The sequence below is a fragment of the Aquarana catesbeiana genome, linkage group LG11 (assembly GCF_042186555.1).
Source record: "Aquarana catesbeiana isolate 2022-GZ linkage group LG11, ASM4218655v1, whole genome shotgun sequence".
In the NCBI taxonomy this organism is placed as follows: Eukaryota; Metazoa; Chordata; class Amphibia; order Anura; family Ranidae; genus Aquarana; species Aquarana catesbeiana.
In genome coordinates, this window is record NC_133334.1 from 139,346,418 (window position 1) to 139,365,180 (window position 18,763).

General features: G+C 41.8%; 1 protein-coding gene across 1 annotated transcript in view; it reads right to left on the reverse strand.

The window, feature by feature from the left end:
- The window catches only part of ADCY7 (adenylate cyclase 7), a 393,360-nt gene that overhangs the window by 16,252 nt on the left and 358,345 nt on the right, over positions 1-18,763 (reverse strand). Inside the window, exons 20-24 of the mRNA XM_073604992.1 lie at positions 13,075-13,162; positions 11,632-11,790; positions 9,020-9,166; positions 8,839-8,946; positions 4,092-4,206 (exon numbers count right to left, since the gene is read on the reverse strand). Coding sequence (XP_073461093.1) covers positions 4,092-4,206; positions 8,839-8,946; positions 9,020-9,166; positions 11,632-11,790; positions 13,075-13,162 — 617 coding nt within the window. The remainder of the gene's footprint in view (positions 1-4,091; positions 4,207-8,838; positions 8,947-9,019; positions 9,167-11,631; positions 11,791-13,074; positions 13,163-18,763) is intronic.

Consider the following 18,763-nt stretch of genomic DNA (forward strand, 5'->3'; position numbering starts at 1 on the left):
ATTTTGGGGTGCAATTTCACATATAACCATGGCCTGTGTGAGCAATATATCATTTAGTGACAACTTTTTGTAAAGTTGTTTTTTTTTTTTTTATCATTATTCAATCACTTCCGACAAAAAAATGTAATATTTAATGGGCTCAACATGCCTCTCAGCAATTTCCTTGGGGTGTCTACTTTCCAAAATGGGGTCATTTGGGGGGGTTTTGTACTGCCCTGTCATTGACATAGGCAGTCATAAACTAAAAGCTGTGTAAATTCCAGAAAATGTACCCTAGTTTGTAGACGCTATAACTTTTGCGCAATCCAATAAATATGTGCTTATTGACATTTTTTTTACCAAAGACATGTGGCCGAATACATTTTGGCCTAAATGTATGACTAAAATTGGGTTTATTGGATTTTTTTATAACAAAAAAAGTAGAAAATATTTTTTTAAAAATTTTCGGTCTTTTTCCGTTTATAGTGCAAAAAATAAAAACCGCAGAGGTGATCAAATACCATCAAAAGAAAGCTCTATTTGTGGGAAAAAAAGGACACAAATTTCGTTTGGGTACAGCATTGCATGACCGTGCAATTAGCAGTTAAAGCGACACAGTGCCAAATTGTAAAAAGTGCTCTGTTCAGGAAGGGGGTAAATCCTTCCGGGGCTGAAGTGGTTAATAACAAATCTGTTATACACAAAAATGGCAACCAACCCAATTTATTACTAGCCTTTAAACCAAGATGAACTTGGAAAGGTTTTGCATATCACAAACTAAACAAGATTTTTCCTAGCATACTTACCAGCTAGTCTGCAAAAAAACAAACAAAAAAAATTACACCATCTAACACTTTACGTTAAACACAGAGGTTTTAGTTGCACATTTGCGAATATATGCAGAAGCTTCACTGTCCTTTGAAAAGTGCAGTCCTAACTAGTCTATAAGAGTCTACATATTGGAGCATATATAGCAATGGGTAATTTAAAGCAGAACTTCAGTCATTTTTTCAACTTTCCATCTATTAAATCTTCTGCCCTAGTTGTTTTAACTTTGGATAGTAAAGCATTTTTTCTGCTAGTAAATACCTTATACAGCCCACTTCCTGTTTCTTGTCTGGTAAAAAGCCTAGGTTTATGACATCATGCACAGATCTTGCTCTCTCACTCTTGTGAGTTTGCCAGGAAGGGAGGAGGGATGAGTCATAAGAGGGCCAATGAGAGCTGCAGGGCTGCAGAGCTGGAGGTGTGCCTCTGTGTAAATTCAGGAAGTGAACAAGCAGCAGCTTCAGCTGCTCAAAGTTAAATGGCTGTAGCCAGACACCCAGCGGAGGGAGATTTCTGCAGCATATATGGCAAGTACAGAATCACAGTATATATAAAATAATATGCAAAGTGGTTGGAGGGAAGCTTCAGTATGGCAAAGATGTTTTATTGCAGATTATGTGAGCAGACTGCAGTTCTTCTTTATGCTGAAGGCAGCTATTTCTCCTTTATAGCTCAGGGACACACCAGATGCCCAGAAAAAAAACAATGTCGGCTGATGTAAAATCATAGCGATCACATGGTACCCAGCCCCTCAAAACGGCTCAGTACACTGTCTCTATCCATTTAAATATGTACCCCGGAAAGCAGTAAACGATCAGAATTTGATCCACTACCTGGGCCCTTACTGCTGTCTGTGACCACAACAGGGATTTTTTTTTTCCCACAGCTCCAACATTTCTGCTTCAGGTTGAGCCTGGCTATTCAGTAGTTGTATATTACCTGCCTGTGTACTCTACAGTTACTAATCCTACAGTGAGTCATTGTAAAAATATAATTTTCTATTTTCAGCAAGAAAAACCTGCTACCATTAAACGGTTATATTCAGCAGTCCAGAAATGCCTAATCTGTCTTATAGATAGCATGTATATAAATAGTTAAAATAATATATTAAAATAAATAGCTAAAATGTTCCCTCTTTTGTGGCTTATTCATGTTCTTAACATATGATGAAGAATAAGCCCTATCTCTGCTTGTGCCATCAAAAGGAGTGACGAAGAAGGATCTCTTAACTTATCTGAAAGTTCCTGTCAACACTTACCCCAGTACCTTTACAGAAAAGATCAATGTGTGACATAAGCCACTGCACTACTACCACTATATACATAGTTACATAGTAGGTGAGGTTGAAAAAAGACACAAGTCCATCAAGTCCAACCCATGTGTGTGATTATATGTCAGTATTACATTGTATATTCCTGTATGTTGCGGTCGTTCAGGTGCTTATCTAATAGTTTCTTGAAACTATTGATGCTCCCCGCTGAGACCACCGCCTGTGGAAGGGAATTCCACATCCTTGCTGCTCTTACAGTAAAGAACCCTCTATGTAGTTTAAGGTTAAACCCCTTTTCTTCTAATTTTAATGAGTTGGCACAAGTCTCGTTAAACTTCCTTCTGCGAAAAAGTTTTATCCCTATTGTGGGGTCACCAGTATGGTATTTGTATATTGAAATCATATACCCTCTCAAGCGTCTCTTCTCCAGAGAGAATAAGTTTAGTGCTCGCAACCTTTCCTCAGAACTAATATCCTCCAGACCCTTTATTAGCTTTGTTGCCTTTCTTTGTACTCGCTCCATTTCCATTACATCCTTCCTGAGGACTGGTGCCCAGAACTGGACAGCATACTCTAGGTGCGGCCAGACCAGAGTCTTGTAGAGCGGGAGAATTATCGTTTTATCTCTGGAGTTGATCCCCTTTTTAATCCATGCCAATATTCTGTTTGCTTTGTTAGCAGCAGCTTGGCGTTGCATGCCATTGCTGAGCCTATCATCTACTAGGACCCCCAGGTCCTTTTCCATCCTAGATTCCCCCAGAAGTTCTCCCCCCAGTGTATAGATTGCATTCATATTTTTGCCACCCAAATGCATTATTTTACATTTTTCTACATTGAACCTCATTTGCCATGTAGTTGCCTACCCCATTAATTTGTTCTGATCTTTTTGCAAGGTTTCCACATCCTGTGGAGAAGTTATTGCCCTTCTTAGCCTAGTATCATCCGCAAATACAGAGATTGAACTGTTTACCCCATCCTCCAGGTCATTTATGAACAAATTAAAAATAGGATTGGTCCCAGCACAGAACCCTGGGGGACCCCACTACCCACCCCTGACCATTCTGAGTACTACCCATTTATCACCACCCTCTGAAGCCAGTTTTTGATTCATGTACTCACCCTATGGTCCATGCCAACGGACCTTATTTTGTACAGTAAACGTTTATGGGGAACTGTGTCAAATGCTTTTGGAAAATCCAGATACACCACGTCTATGGTCCTTCCTTTATCTAGATGGCAACTCACCTCCTCATAGAAGGTTAGTAGATTGGTTTGGCAAGAACAATTCTTCATGAATCCATGCTGATTACTGCTAATGATACTGTTCTCATTACTAAAATCTTGTATATAGTCCCTTATCAACCCCTCCAAGAGTTTACATACTATTGATGTTAGGTTAACTGGTCTGTAATTCCCAGGGATGTATTTTGGGCCCTTTTTAAATATTGGTGCTACATTGGCTTTTCTCCAATCAGCTGGTACCATTCCAGTCAGCAGACTGTCAGTAAAAATTAGGAACAATGGTCTGGCAATTACTTGACAGAGTTCCCCAAGTACCCTTCGGATGCAAGCCACCTGGTCCCGGTGATTTATTGTTAATGTTAAGTTTCCCAAGTCTAATTTTAATTCTGTCCTCTGTTAACCATGGAGGTGATTCCTGTGATGTGTCATGAGGATAAACACTGCAGTTTTGGTTACTGAAGCGCCCCGATTCCCTCCTAAAGACTGAGGAGAAGAATAAATTCAATACCTTCGCCATATAGGACACAATAATAGTGATACAGTTGGCTAATGGATAAATACCCATTTCATGACTCCACTGTTGTCAGCATGAGCATCAGTGGATGCATGAGGTTAGAGTGACAGAAAGAAGAACAGCCACGATCACCTGGAACACCACATGGCTAATTAAAATGGCCAAATGCATACATTATAATTTCCACTAAATGTGCAACAACCTATAGAGAAATTCTAGCAGCTATCAATCATATCCTTGTTAGCAATTGCAACGTACCAACACGAAGGCGAAAATTATTGAAGGAGTGTCTGTTGATCCCATCTAGCTTCTGCATTAAAGCCATTGCAAATTCAACAGTGATTCCTATTTGAGCATTCTGTTTTTCTTGGTCCTAGAAGAAAGAGTAATAGGAGTAATAACTTTCAATATCATGAAATCGATGTCCAACTCCCAGTGCCTCAGGTAATCTTTCTCCTAATAGAAAGGTAAATGTATTTTTATATGATATATTCAAAATAACAAAAATAAACATAAAAAAAACCTTATTTCCCATTAAAACAAGGAGTAGAAATGGCAGATGACATTTCACACATTTATGCTACAAATAAAGAGGTGGATAGTGTTGTAATCTAGGTGGAGAGTAGAAAAGAAAAACAAGATGATGAAATTATGTAAGAAGCGTTTTTTCTAATTCAGGCAGATGGTTAAGTAATGTAGTCAACAAAACTCTGAAAACAATCAGTAACTACCAGTACTCTTGCTGGTGATTTAGGTATGCCTAGGTTCCTAGTTATTGAGGTGTTTTGGCCTATGTTGGGAGTGTAGAGTAGAGAGTTGCTTTAGATTGGAATCTGGTGGGTCCCTGAAAAATACCCAAAACACAAATATTTTTGAATGTCTGAGTACTATGTGGGTAATGCATGTATTCATGGTTAGGTAATGTGTATCTAAGTATGAGGATGAAGGAGAAGAGGAATAGCTCAAAAATAGCATGTGCTGTCTTTTCAGAAATATTTTCCCTTTTCTTGCTTTGAAGAGGTTTCAGAACTTTTAGTGGTGAGTGTTGCAATTAGATTGTCATTATGTATGTAAATAAAACCCATACAGATCTTGCTTACGGACAGATTATCGCAGTGGTATAGCACCCTCCCAGCTAGGCTGTTAGGTAAATTTGATCACTGACTCCACCATAGTAAGTGAAGTGGTTGTTTCCAGTTAGGATGTTAGGAAAATTTAGTTTTTGGCCCCACTGTAGCGAGTGGAGTAGTTGCTGATTGTTTGGTCTGCTCAGGACTTCTAGTCTGAGAGTTTGATTGCTTCTCCCTGTCTCTGGAAGAAGTTTTCAGAGCATATGAAGGGAGATTTAAACGGTCAGCTGAATATTTACGATGCCCTGGCGAATCCCTAGAAGGGATCATCCAGAAGGTGGCTGAGGAGGTAATAAATGAGCAGGAGCCCTGGGCCATTCTCTCATCAGGGAGGATTCCAGTATCTCCTGGGGCTGCTTTCCCCAGGAGAAGAATCACTAAGATAAGAAACCACTATTTGATTTGGAATATAGAAACCACTGTTTGAGCCTCAGCTTTTGCTGTGCTAAGGGGCCAAGTAGGACAACTAGAAAAGGATGCCTGCTGAAGGACATTGTTTCAGAGTCCAGGTCTGGAGGAGGACTTTGTCAACTTTTTGTTGAGGATCTACCTGAAGAGACTGGGTTGCAGACACCTACTAGGATGCTGTGAGTAAGGATCTTACTAGTGGGACTGGCAATTGTGTAGAGGCAGAAGAAAAACGGTTACTAATGACTGCCCTGTGGTCCACAGCTATGGGGCCTTAGATATACTAACATCCCCAGCTTCCTCCAGAGAAGCTGATACTGGGAGACTAGAAAGAAGCTAGTTATTCTGTTGTACTGCTCACCGTCTTGGAGTATCCCGTGACCCTAAACCAATCTCTTGTTGAAAACTTCTTGAGAAATAAAGCCTAAAAATACACTCCCTGGATTGGGCTGTGATTGGCAGTGTGTGTACTGCTTAGGAAGAACCTGTCTGTTGCTAGCAGCCCCTTTGGGGGTGAGTGTTACAGTAGGAAGACATAATAAAGTTAGGTATCAGAACTGAAGCTTCAGCAAGCTGGGTTACATCACAGCGTGTCCATCCACAAAGCTTTTAAAAAAAAAAGATGGCCACAGCTAAATGTTTCATTAGTGAGATCCCTGCCTCAATTAACCCTCAAAGGGGCTGCTGCCTGTTGCCAGCTTCGACTTTGGGGGTGAGTGCTACAGTAGTTAGACATAAAGTTAGGTATCAGAACTTGCACTGTAAAACCCTTCAAGCCTGGATTGCCAAAGAAGACACCAGCAAGAGTGGTTGAGCCTGATCATAAGTCACTTAACCCCTTGCCTCCCACCTCTGTAACTAGCTGAACAGGATTGCCTGCAGCATGCCAATTCAGTTAATTTAAAAGGAGCTACATTTTTTCACATTTCAGATGATTGTTGCTTCAGCAAGCCTGGGTACATCACAGATTGTCCATTCACAAAGCTTTTAAAAAAAGATGGCCACAGCTACAAGGTTCATTAGTGAGATCCTTGCCTCAATTAAAAGAAAAAAAAAACATTGCCACTGACAAAAAACATGGAGGCTGTAGTTGCTTAACCCTCTGTCTGATAGTTCCCTGGTTATCATGCTCACACTTTTGCTTTAACACAATCCAAGATCCAAAACAAGCAAAACTAATAAGACATTCTGCCTTTTCTATGACTTCCTGACCCAAAGGCAGCCAGTCAACTAGCACTTTCAGAAGGCAGCAATGGCAGCCTACCTAACTCTCTCATTACAGGTTTACCTTAAAACCAAGGCATTTTTTCAGAGGGGACGTAGTACTGGCACCTCCAGAACTGAATGTATGTAATGGCAAGAGTTGATGGAGTGTGCTGGAGAGTCTATTGATGCTGGCTGCTTGGGGATCTACTGTTGCTGTGGGTAATTTATTTTTGCAAAGGAAGGGGGTCTATTGTTGCTGGGGAGTTCTTCTGTTGCTTGCAGGGCATCTATTGTTGCTGGGGGTCAATTATTGCTGGGAGGGATGTACTGTTGAAGGAGGGGGTCTTTGTTGCTGGCTGCTGTAGGGTCTATTGATGCAGTCTACTGGGGAATCTATTGTTGCTGGAGGGAATCTATTTTTGCAGGGGGGGGCGGTCTATTGTTGCTGGGGAGGTCTATTGTTGCTGGTAGGGGTCTATTGTTGCTGGGCTTGGGTCTTATGTTGCAGGGGGGTCAATCATTGCTGGAAGGGATCTACTGTTAAGTGAGGGTTCTAATGTTGCTGACTGCTAGAGGGTCTATTGATGCTGGCTGTTGGGAATCAATCGTCTCTGGGGGGTGCATTGTTGCTAGATCTAGTTTACCTTTTTTTGTTATCATTAACAAATTCCATACAAATTCCACCACAAAATGATACTTGGGTCTGTATTCTCTAAAAGGGGTGGCACTGGGAGGTGGGTAAGGCGTGTAACCAAGGAATAGTGCTCAGAGGTGGGTAAGTGGTGGAGTCAATGGGTGACTCGGAAGGGATGAGTTCCTAAACCTATTCTCTGAGAAAAAAAAGCCCTGTTTAAAACAAAATATTGAAAGTACCATAAAAGTGATCATAAATGCAGGATTATACACTAGTTGTTATATGTAGTTACATCTTTTCAATTTAATAGGAATGGCATACTTTATATCGGATTTGTATATATTTTTATTAATTTATAACAGAATATAGGTTATAGGAATATCATAGGATGTAGGAAATCATGGAAACGATCCTACTTCTGAAGGACCATAAAATGTATGGCTTTGGAGGTTACGGTTTAAATCTGAAATATATACCCTATTTTGGCCAGTAGATGGACGTGCTGGTGATCATATGAAATAATAGAATATAAAGAAAATAGGCCTCTATGTGTTTTATTAGTGGAAAAATAAACTAGGAACCAGCCACCTAAGGTCCAAATTGTGAGCATGTCTACAAAAGGCAAAAAACTTCACTGATAACTATCCAATTACCATTTCCACTCCAAAACAATAGGTATGTGTGGATTTGCAAAAGTTAAAGCACAAATCAACCTTCAGCTTAACTCAGCTAGATACATTCCAGGTGCATCAAACAAAATATGTATACAGCCTTACAGTTGGTTTTCTTTCTAAAACTGCTAGCTAGAAAAACCTGCCCCCTGCTAGCAAAAAAAGTGGGACTCTTGCTCTCTGTGGGGAAGCAGTGCAGACATCTGACTTGCTGCTGACTCAGAGCTTGTAGTTCTGCAATCAGTAAAGCTCATGCTCCCTGCTGATTGGAGAGCTCTGGATCTGACACGGGGGGTATGTCAGGATATATAAAAAGAAAAACAAATGATAAAAATAAATAAATAAAGAATTTGGATTAAAAATTATTTTATTTTTTTCTTTTACATACTGTCACCAATCAGTATCCCTGATCACCGCACACCTTATGGTGATGCTGTACTGCACTGGTGACCAAATTTTTTTATCTATTGTCTTCATTTTCCAGAAAAGTGTTAAATACCTTAGACTGTCTACTTTCCAAAAAGGGGGTCATTTGGGGCATATATGTGCTGTCCTGACATTTTAGGGCCTCACAAAATGAGATAGGCAGTCAGTACATCAGGATTGATCAATTTTCAAATATATATACACCATAGTTTATTGGCTCTAGAACTTTCACACTGACTAAATAATATACATTGACCTGTGTTCATTTTACTAAAAATATGCAGCATCTTAGATTTTGGCTTAAAATTCTGAAGAAAGATTATTTGTTTGCAAATAAAGAAACTAAGAAAAACATATTTGCATTCAACATTTTTTTATATTTTTTTAATTATATAGTAAAAAATAAAAAACCAAGTGGTGATTAAATATCTACTGGGTTGAAAAAAAGATTCCCCGTGTGTACCTGGCATTAGGATGCAAATTTTAAAACTATCCCAGAGTTCAGCTTTAAATATCCAGAGCAGTATTACCTGGTTACTTTCTTGCCCAGGGGTTACAATGAGTCCAGTTGCTGCCATGTAGGTACTTCCAATTGTCTTGATTTTCTCCACTGCGCTGAATTTTGGTTTCATTAAAAGCTATCAAAATATATTGTGTTAGTAAACCTTAATTTAAGGATTCTAAACAACATTAACATAATACAAGGTATACCTCATCAAAATCAGCGATGATCTCATTCAAAAGTCGTAGACATTCCAGGCCCTCTTTGTTGACATCACACTCTGTGTAGAAGACCTTAAACTCTGGCACTGATGCAAACATTACACAGACACAGTCATATGACCGATGATACAAATCCTGCCAAAAAAGAAGATCACCATTAACAAGATTTACAACTTATTGTAAATAATAATGAAAACAAAAAGAGGTCTGTTCAACCACTTCCCGACCGGCGCACGCCGATGTATGTCGGCAGAAAGGCACAGCTGGGCAAATGAACTTACAGGTACGTCCATTTGAATTCCCCACCGTGCCATTGCGTGCGCGCCGCTGGCGGCGCGCGCTGGCCAGGAGCTCCGTGAGTCGTGTCGCGGGTCCTGCGGACTCGATCGCCGCGGGGTTACCCGCGATCGCCTCATGGAGAGGACGAACGGGGAGATGCTGATGTAAACAGCATCTTCCCATTCTGCCTAGTGACAAGTGTCACTGATCACAGCTCCCTGTCATCGGGAGCGATGATCAGTGTAGTGACACACACAGCCCATCCCCCCATCCCCCTACAGTTAGAATCACTTCCATAGGACATACTTAACCCCTCCCCGCCCCCTATTGGTTAACCCCTTCGCTGCCAGTGTCATTTACACAGTAATCAGTGCATTTTTAATCGCACTGATCGCTGTATAAATGACAATGGTCCCAAAAATGTGTCAAAAATGTCCGACACATCTGCCATAACGTCGCAGTCACAATAAAAATCGCTGATCGCCGTCATTACTAGTATAAAAAAAATTAATAATAAAAATGCCATAAAACTATCCCCTATTTTGTAAACTCTATAACTTTTGTGCAAACCAATCAATAAAACGCTTATTGAGATTTTTTTTTACCAAAAATATGTAGAACAATATGATCGGCCTAAACTGAGGAAAAAAAATGTTTTTTTATATATTTTTGGGGGATATTTATTATAGCAAAATGTAAAAAATAATGCGTTTTTTTCAAAATTGTCGCTCTTATTTTGTTTGCAAAAAAAAAAAAATCACAGAGGTGATCAAATACCACCAAAAGAAAGCTCTATTTGTGGGAAAAAAAGGACGTCAATTTTGTTTGAGAGCCACGTCGCACAACCGCGCAATTGTCAGTTAAAGCGACGCAGTGCCGAATCGCAAAAAATGCTCTGGTCAGGAAGGGGGTAAATAAGGCTGTGCAATCTAACGTAATCTGTAGAAGCCAATCATATCACAAAACATTATAGCACAACTATGGAGCTTTTTTGGGTACCATTATTTTTTGCAGTATCACGACACACACAATTCATGTTTGGTATCTATTTACTCAACACAACACCATATTTTATATTTTTGTGTGTGTTTGCCTTAAACTCATATTATTATATTTTTTCCTGAAAATATGTGTTTGATAAACAGTTGTATAACATAAAAAAATGCAACTGCTGTCTTTTTTTCTCTACAAGGCCTCTGCTTTCAGAATAGATAAAATGTTATGTGGGTTTTAAGTAGTTTTATAGCCAAAAATGCAGATTTCTAAATGAAGAAAATAAAATGCTCTAGTGCCAAAGTGGTTAAAGATGGAATAACGTTCAAAATGCACTCATGCTACAGTACAGAGAACTTTTCTACCTTTAAAAGAACCCCGTCCCCCATTATAAGTAACATGGGGCCCTCTTTCTACTACTACTACTGCTGTTTCACATGGCAGACTAGCATCTGGAAAGCCTATCTGATAGAAGAGCTACAAGCATACTGATATTGCACCTGTCATTTAAAGCGACATTAAACCTTCAATTTTTTTTTAAATCATTGCACAGACGGCCCCAATCCTCCTCTTCTGGGCTTCCCTTGCCAGTGCTCCAGGCTTCTCCTCTTTGGCAGGTGCCAAAGTGGCTTTCCATGGGGGCACCCCTGCTTGCTCACTCCTGAGACTCCTTGTCTGCGAGCCCCCTGCTCGCTTGGCACAGCATTTGATTGATGGCAGGGAGGAGGGAGACAACATCGAGAGCCGCTGTTCTTGTGAACATCGCTGGATTGGATCAAGCTCAGGTAAGTAGAACGGGGGGGGGCAGGGGGGGATTCTGCAGCACAGAAAGTTTTTCACCTTAATGAAAAACCTTAAGGCTTTAAAACCACTTTAACCTTAGCTGTGAGGGAAGGAGTATTGAAAATCATTTTTTTTAAATAAAAGCTATGCAGTCAGGTTGGGTCACATTTTTAAATTCAAACTCTCCTTGGTTGCTACAACTTCATATAAGTACTTTCTGGTGAAGATCTCTGTACCTCATGGCAGTCCTGTTAATTGATAACTACCCAACCCACCCAACCATATTTGTGCTTCTCCCTACACTTGTAGCTTTTTGCTTTAGTCAGTCTCAATAGCTGATATCTGTAGAACATCAGCAGGTGTCCTGAGAAACTTCAGAGTGATTGTCTTCCTTACAAATCATCACAGATGCTGGCTGTTTCCTTCCAATAGATGCATCACCTGTAGCATAAAGGAAATTAACCATGCACATCTTCTTTATTTTACTGGGTTCTCCCAACAAGGCCTCTTTTGTAAAGAGAATGTACGCTTTACACAGTCCCTACCTCATTCATTTTGTTGTCAACAATAAAATAGGCGGCCACATGGGCAGGAAGTACATTTTCTAAGAGAATTCGATTCAGATTTTCCATGGTTTCAATTTCTTCATCTTCTTTCCTGAACTTTTTTTTCCACAAGCAGTCTAATCTGGAGTAATAGTTCACCTTAACACAGTAAAAGGAATATCACTGTATTTGCATATCACAAAAAAATACATAACACAAGATACATACAGAAATACTTATAATACACACAAACGTAAATATACAATTTTTTATCCATATGTATTAATATTAATAGTTTTGATCTACAGCTACAGGGCTTTATCCTAACTCAGTACTACTCACGTTTTCATCTATGATCACCCACCAGTAAGGACCTTTATCCAAAACTGTCCACTGGACAAAAAGTGATGGAGTACTTATATTTGTCTTTACAGTCTTTGCTGTTTAGAGTTTCTCTAATCATCTCCTTGTCATACTACTTACAGTCTTCATGCCTTTATGGGTGTTGAGAGGATAGCCCATGGTATTTCCATTTATCATATTGGATGTTTCAAAATTCACAGGAAAAACATCAGGGACTATGCAAGATACTCTAGAGAAATATGGGTCTTACCATTCCAATGCTACCACAGGCATTGTATAGGCCATCAGTACAGTAATTAAAGTCTCCAGGGTTATCAATGCAACGCGCATCCCTTAGGCTACTGCATTAAATACCATGACTAGGGATGCACCGATATCATTTTTTTTATGAGTACGAGTACCGATACTTTTTTTTTAGCACTCGCCGATACCAGTTACCGATACCTACTGCAACTGTTTTGTTTTCACTTCAGCTGTCAGCAATGGTACAAAACATTGAAAAGTTATTTACAAATTAAATAGATTTTTTTTTAATTTTGCGCTTTTCAATGTGAAATATGTAAATATATTTTAATATATGTGTAAAAATATTCACTAACAAAGCAAACAAAAAAAAAAGTTTTAATAGTTTATCGTTTATAAAATAGACTTGAAAAAAAAAAAAAGCAGGAGAATAATATTTAAATGGAGGAGAAAAGGGAGTTAATTAAGGCTGATTAGACTACCTTGAGGGTTAATATGGGGTTAAATTGAGGAACATTTGTTTCTTTTTATTTTAGTGTTTCAACGCTGAGCAATGTTGTTAATAAACATTGACGGTTGCTTTTTTTTTTTACAGCAACAATTACCGGACTTATTTAACACTACAGCTGTCAATAGAGGAGGCCCACTGACAGCTCAAAGAACCCAGCCTGAAAGTATCGGTTTTAGGTATCGGTGCATTTGCACGAGTACCGATACTTGTGCAAATACTCAGTATCGGCACAGATACTGATACTAGTATCGATGCAACCCTAACCATGACTACAATTAGACTTGATGACTATATCTTAGGTTTGCACATAATTTTCTATTGCTTACCTGACTCGCCAATAACACTAATATTAGGAAGAATAAGGACAGATAGAAGCAGGACATAATTTGCAGGTCTTTCATAACGCCCACAGAACTACAATTTGAAAAAAAAATGGTAACATCAGTTAAAGCCAACAAAATATATTTTTAAATTATTTCTTAAACTATAAAACACAATAAAAAATTAAAAGGGAATACAACTTTGTGTAATTTGGTTATTATCTACTAGTGAGTTTCAATAAAGAATAGAATTAGCAAAATCATTCATTCATTCATAGAAGAAAAATATAGATATAGGAGAAAGGATTTGCTGAGAGAACGTTTATTTCCCTTAAAAAAAAAAAAAAAAGCTCCCCATGACATGAAAAGACATAATATTGGGTACAACTTCAAAATAACCCGCTCCATAAGGTGTAAACTACACTCTGAACTTCTCTCTGCCTTTCTGATTAAAGACACAACTTTGAAGTAAAACATCCACAGGAGTTATGAGCTATATCAGCTAAACTCGGGATATTAGTGGTTGTAAACCTCTGACATGAAATATGAACAAGACCAATCCCTCTTTAGTGTGTACTTGTCTCAATCAGGAGCACTAGGTGTCATTTCTGTCTGCTGCCTTGTTCTTCCGCTAGCTACATGAGTCCCTTCTGGACAAGTTTTCCTGGCAACAAGAGGTAAAAAGGTGACATGGCAGCACTTAACCTGTGACTGACAACCTCAGCTCTGTCCCTGTGTGTTGCGTGAATGGAGTGTGTCCCTTCCCTTTAATCAGCTCTCACTAAGCTCTGCAGAATATCATTTCAGCTTCCCACCCCCTGCTTTCTAAAAGCTCAGACAAGCTGTAAAAACTCTGCACTTTGAACAGCTGCATAGGAGAGATAGCTGCAGATAAATTTTATCTAGGAAGTTTTGTTTCAACTCTGTGTTTCACCTGAGGCCGTCACTTCACTGGGTATATGTGAGGGTTTACAACCACTTTAAATCTAAAATTCAGGGTGAAGTTCAGAAGCACTATATCTTATACGTTATGGAATGGAACTGTATATGTGCTGTATTGTTCAACCCCTTCCAGTTCTGACAGGTGGCCATGGAGATGGGTTTCAGTTTCAGTAGTGTTCTGTCAGCATACCTTTCTCTTTCTTCATTTTTTTTCTAATTCTGGAGCTAAAACGTAATTGGGGAAATTGAAACTTTGTCTAAAAAATACATACTGAATGTATTTGTCAATCTCGGACATAGCCGTAACTGCCTTAAAAGTGAACCTGCAAGCAACTGTCAGTACCATACATTTTTGAAAAAAGACATAAAAAAGACAAGTGAAAATGTACATTTCCTGACAGACTCCATGGCAGCCTATGTGTGGGTTAATCCCACCTTCTTTCCAATGCTATAGGACCCTATAGCCATAAATTTGAACTCACCACTAGAGACTGCGTTCCCTTTTTGTCCTCCCCCAATGGATATACATTTCATTTGTTCCTGCTTGGCGTTCAGTCGGAATGTTTTTCCAGATTACGGCATACCTTCTGTGGTGGTGCAAGCTCAAAGCCCAGCCATGGGCAGGCAAGTGGCTGTTTCTCAGGCGCAAGATGCCCCAGTGGTGGAGGGTAGGCTGCCTTTGTATGCCTAGGATGGACGTCTGTCAAGATTGGCTGGCAAGGTCTGCTGTTTTTGCCTTTCTCCATGGCAGCTGTTTGTCTCTTTGTGTGGTGTCTTGTCCACAAGACTTTCCCCTTGCTAGTTTTTTTTACTCTACTATTGTGATAAATCTTCTCATGGCATCTGGAGCGCTTCTGCGTTCCAGGACGCCGCAGCACTTCCGGGTTGTGGCCGCCACTATGTTCTGCGCATGTGCGAGGCCTCCGTGACATCGAGGCTTGGCAACAGATGGAGTCTTTTGTCAAGCGTGTGGTCCAACAGTCCCTAAAAGAATGGGGTACAACCCACATGCGGAGCCAGTACACCACACTATCTGGCTCCCTGGCTGACGAGGCCCAGGAGGATCTAGGCCCATCCCAGCCCTACGATGCTTCTCCGGGATCTTCAGACAGCGAGTTAGAAGGAGATGAGTTTGCCAGGGGTTTCGACTTTGCCCTTGTTTCTACGCTAGTCAAAGTGGTCAAAGAGGCCCTAAAGTGGAAAGACCCTTCTACTCCACCGGCTAAACAAAGGAAGTTCTTTAAACACTTGGGAAAAGAACGTTCTAACTTTCCGCTCCTTTCAGAATTGAAGGATGTCATTGACGAGGTGTGGAGCAAAATAGACAAGAAAACTTCTATGTCACGCAAAACCTCCAGATTATATCCCTTCAAGACAGTGGAAGTGAAACGTCTGGAACATGCTCCCCTCCTGGATGCAGTTCTAATTCATCTGGCGAAATACATCACTCTTCCCCTGGAAGATGCAGTATCCTTCAAGGACGGCCTTGAGAGAAGGATAGACCAAGACCTCAAGAGAATCTACGGGCTAGCCGGTATGGCTTTTAAGCCCGCCCTGGCCCGCTATGTCCAAGACTACGGAATCTTGGACAGAGAATGTGGACTCCATACTCAGAGGAATTCCAGAAGAGTTAGCCACAGGCTCGGCAGTCCAGGAGCTGAAGCTGGCAGCGGCCTTCCTGGGGGAGGCTTCTATCGAACTTATCCACCTGCTGGCCTGGACTATGGTGTCTTCAGTCACAGCTAAGCGGGCCCTGTGGTTACGGCCTTGGGTCGCTGATCCGGCATCTAAACAAGCCTGGTGTAGGATCCCCTATTTGGCAACAGGCTGGACAGCGCTATAGCCCGGGCCACTGGTGGGAAGTCAGGTTTCCTGCCTCAGGATAGGCATCTGTTTAGTCAGAAGAGACCTCAATTTAGAAGACACAGTACTGAGCGTTCAAGGGAAGCACGCTCTTACAGGCCCGGTCGGGACTTCAGAAGGAATTGGAACAGAGGGCAGGCTCCTTTTCGGAAGCCCGCTAAAAACCAGGCATTCAGTGGACGTGAACCGGCTAAGTCGTTTTGAAATTGGGCCCGCCCAGGCGGATCGGGTAGGGGCTTGTTTGCTTCTTTTCCGGCACGTCTGGGTGACCTCAATTTCGGATTACTGGACCATCAAGACGCCATCCTCAGGCCACACATGGTCCTTTACTAGTATTCCTCCCCTAAGATTTATTTCCACCCTGCTACCACGGTCAGAAGAAAAGAAGCAGGTGTTACGATCCTACGTGGATTCGCTGAGAACACAGGGAGCAGTGGTGTCGGTCCCAAAGGACGAAGAGTTCCAGGTGGTGTACTCCCCTCTCTTCTTAGTTCAGAAGAAAAACGATTCATGGCGTTCAGTGATAGATTTAACTTACCTCAACAAATTCATAAAGTACGAAAGGTTCAAAATGGAGACTCTGTCTACCATCCAACAAGACATGCAGTCGGGCGATTGGCTAATCTCAATCGACCTAAAAGATGCTTACTGCCATGTGCCTGTGGCAGAGGAATTCCACAAGTACCTCCGGTTCCAAGTCGGGCAAGAACATCTGCAGTTTACCTGCCTCTCTTTCGGGTTGACAACTTCACCCGAGTCTGTTTGAAAATTCTACTGGCCATAGTGGCCCTTATCAGAACAAGAGGAATACGCTTGTACCATTATCTCGACGACCTCCTGTTGCTGTCCCAGGACAAGGAGCAATTGTTGATCCACAAGGAGCAGGTTATCTCCACACTAATTGACTTCGGGTGGCTCCTAAACCTGGAGAAAAGCCATCTAGTACCAACGCAGCGCCTGATATACTTGAGGGCCCAGTTCGACACAGTGGAAAGCACCATCTCTCTTCCTGCGGAAAAAATTCCAGTTATCCGAGAGAGAATCTCTCGGGCTCTGAACTCCTCATGAGGGCCTCACAGTGCCTAAGGATTATCACAATGGTCTCTACGACCCCCATGGTCAAATGGTCGCTGTGGAGGTTACGCCCCTTTCAGACAGGGTTCCTTCGGCAATGGAATTTGAGGGACATCAATCAGTCCATTCGTATAACAATGATGAGGAACAGCCTCTTCTGGTGGCTCCAGCACAAAAATGTTCCCACTTGCCACTCCATCGCCCCTGTCTTGTGGGTCACGGTTTACGACCAATGCCAGCTGTGCTGGATGGGGAGCCCTCTGCAGGTCAGAACTTGCACAAGGCAAGTGGGATGCTTGTCTCCACAATCCAGGCTCAAACATCCTGGAATTTCGGGCGGCCTGGTGTGCCCTTCAAGCCTTCTCTCATCTCCCGAAAGGGGAGTCAGTGGTTCTGAAGATGGACAACATCACAGCAGTCTCCTATGTGAGGGGGCAAGGGGGCACTCGGAGCACCACCCTTCTCCAAGGGGTCAAACCCATCATGTCTTGGGCCCAGAAAAACCTGGTCAATATCTCAGCAGTCTTCATCCTCGGAGCCCAGAACGTCCAGGCGGACTTCCTGTCCTGCACACAGCTGGACAACAATGAGTGGTCCCTTCATGTGCAGACGTTCTAGTGGATCCTGTCCCTGGGAGTCGACCCCAAAGTGGATCTATTTGCATCTCCCTGCAACTTCAAGGTCAAGAAGTACTACACTCGAGTCTGTTGCAGATCAGTGGAGATTCAACAGGGCATGCGCCTTTCCCCCACTCCCGATCATCCTCAAATTCTTACGGAGACTTCAAGTGGAAGAGGTCGAGGTGGCAGTGATTGCACCTTACTGGCCAAACAGGTCTTGGGTTCCCCCCATGACCCAGCTCAGCTTCCGGGACCCGGTGCCTCTTCCTCTCAGGCCGGACCTTCTTTCTCAGGGGGCAGTCCTGCTCCTTTGTCTGGCATTACTGAGACTGATGGTCTGGTTCTTGAGAGGGAGAGGCTGGAATCTCACGGGTGCGTCTCAAGAGTGATTTCTACCCTCATTAGCTCAAGAAAAGCGAGAAAGAATAAAGTATATAAGAGAATATGGGCCAAGTTTGTCGAATTTTCATCCCCTACGGGCAGATCATTTAGGGATCCAGAGATTCAAGATATCTTCAGCTTTCTTTAATCCGGCCTAGACCTGTCGCTATCCATCTGCTCTCTTAGAGTCCAAGTCTCAGCTTTATCGGCCTTCTATGGAACATCATGGGCTGTTCACCCACTAGTCCGACAGTTCTTTCGTTGGGGCATCAAGATTCAGGCCCCAAAGAAGGCCAAGATTCCCCAAATGGGATCTTCCTCTCATTCTTGACTCATTGTCTGGACTCAGTATCACAGGGTCTACCCTGCTTTCTATCAAAGACCTTTCTGCAAAAGTCGCCTTCTTGGTCGCTATCACTTTGACCAGGAGGGTCTCTGAGATTGGTTCCTTGGGTTCTTTGGGTTCCTTGGGTCATGAAGAACCATTCCTGACCTTTTTCCCGGACCGGGTGGTCCTCATCCCGATGCTCGGCTCAAATCCGAAAGTCACTTCAGTGTTCAATGAGAACCAAGAATTCGTCCCGCCTTCATTCAGGTCTCCAGGGTCTACCGAAGTTCATCCTCTGGATATTGGCAAAATACTGAAGGAATACCTATGAGCTACTTCCTCCTTTAGACGCTCCGAATATCTGTTTGTTCTATAATCCAGCAGTGACAGAGGGAAGTGAGCTTCAACCAGAAGGATTGCGGCCTGGATCGTTCAGTCCATTTAGCAGGCTTATAGAGCTAAGGGCTTGGCTCCTACAGAGGCGGTG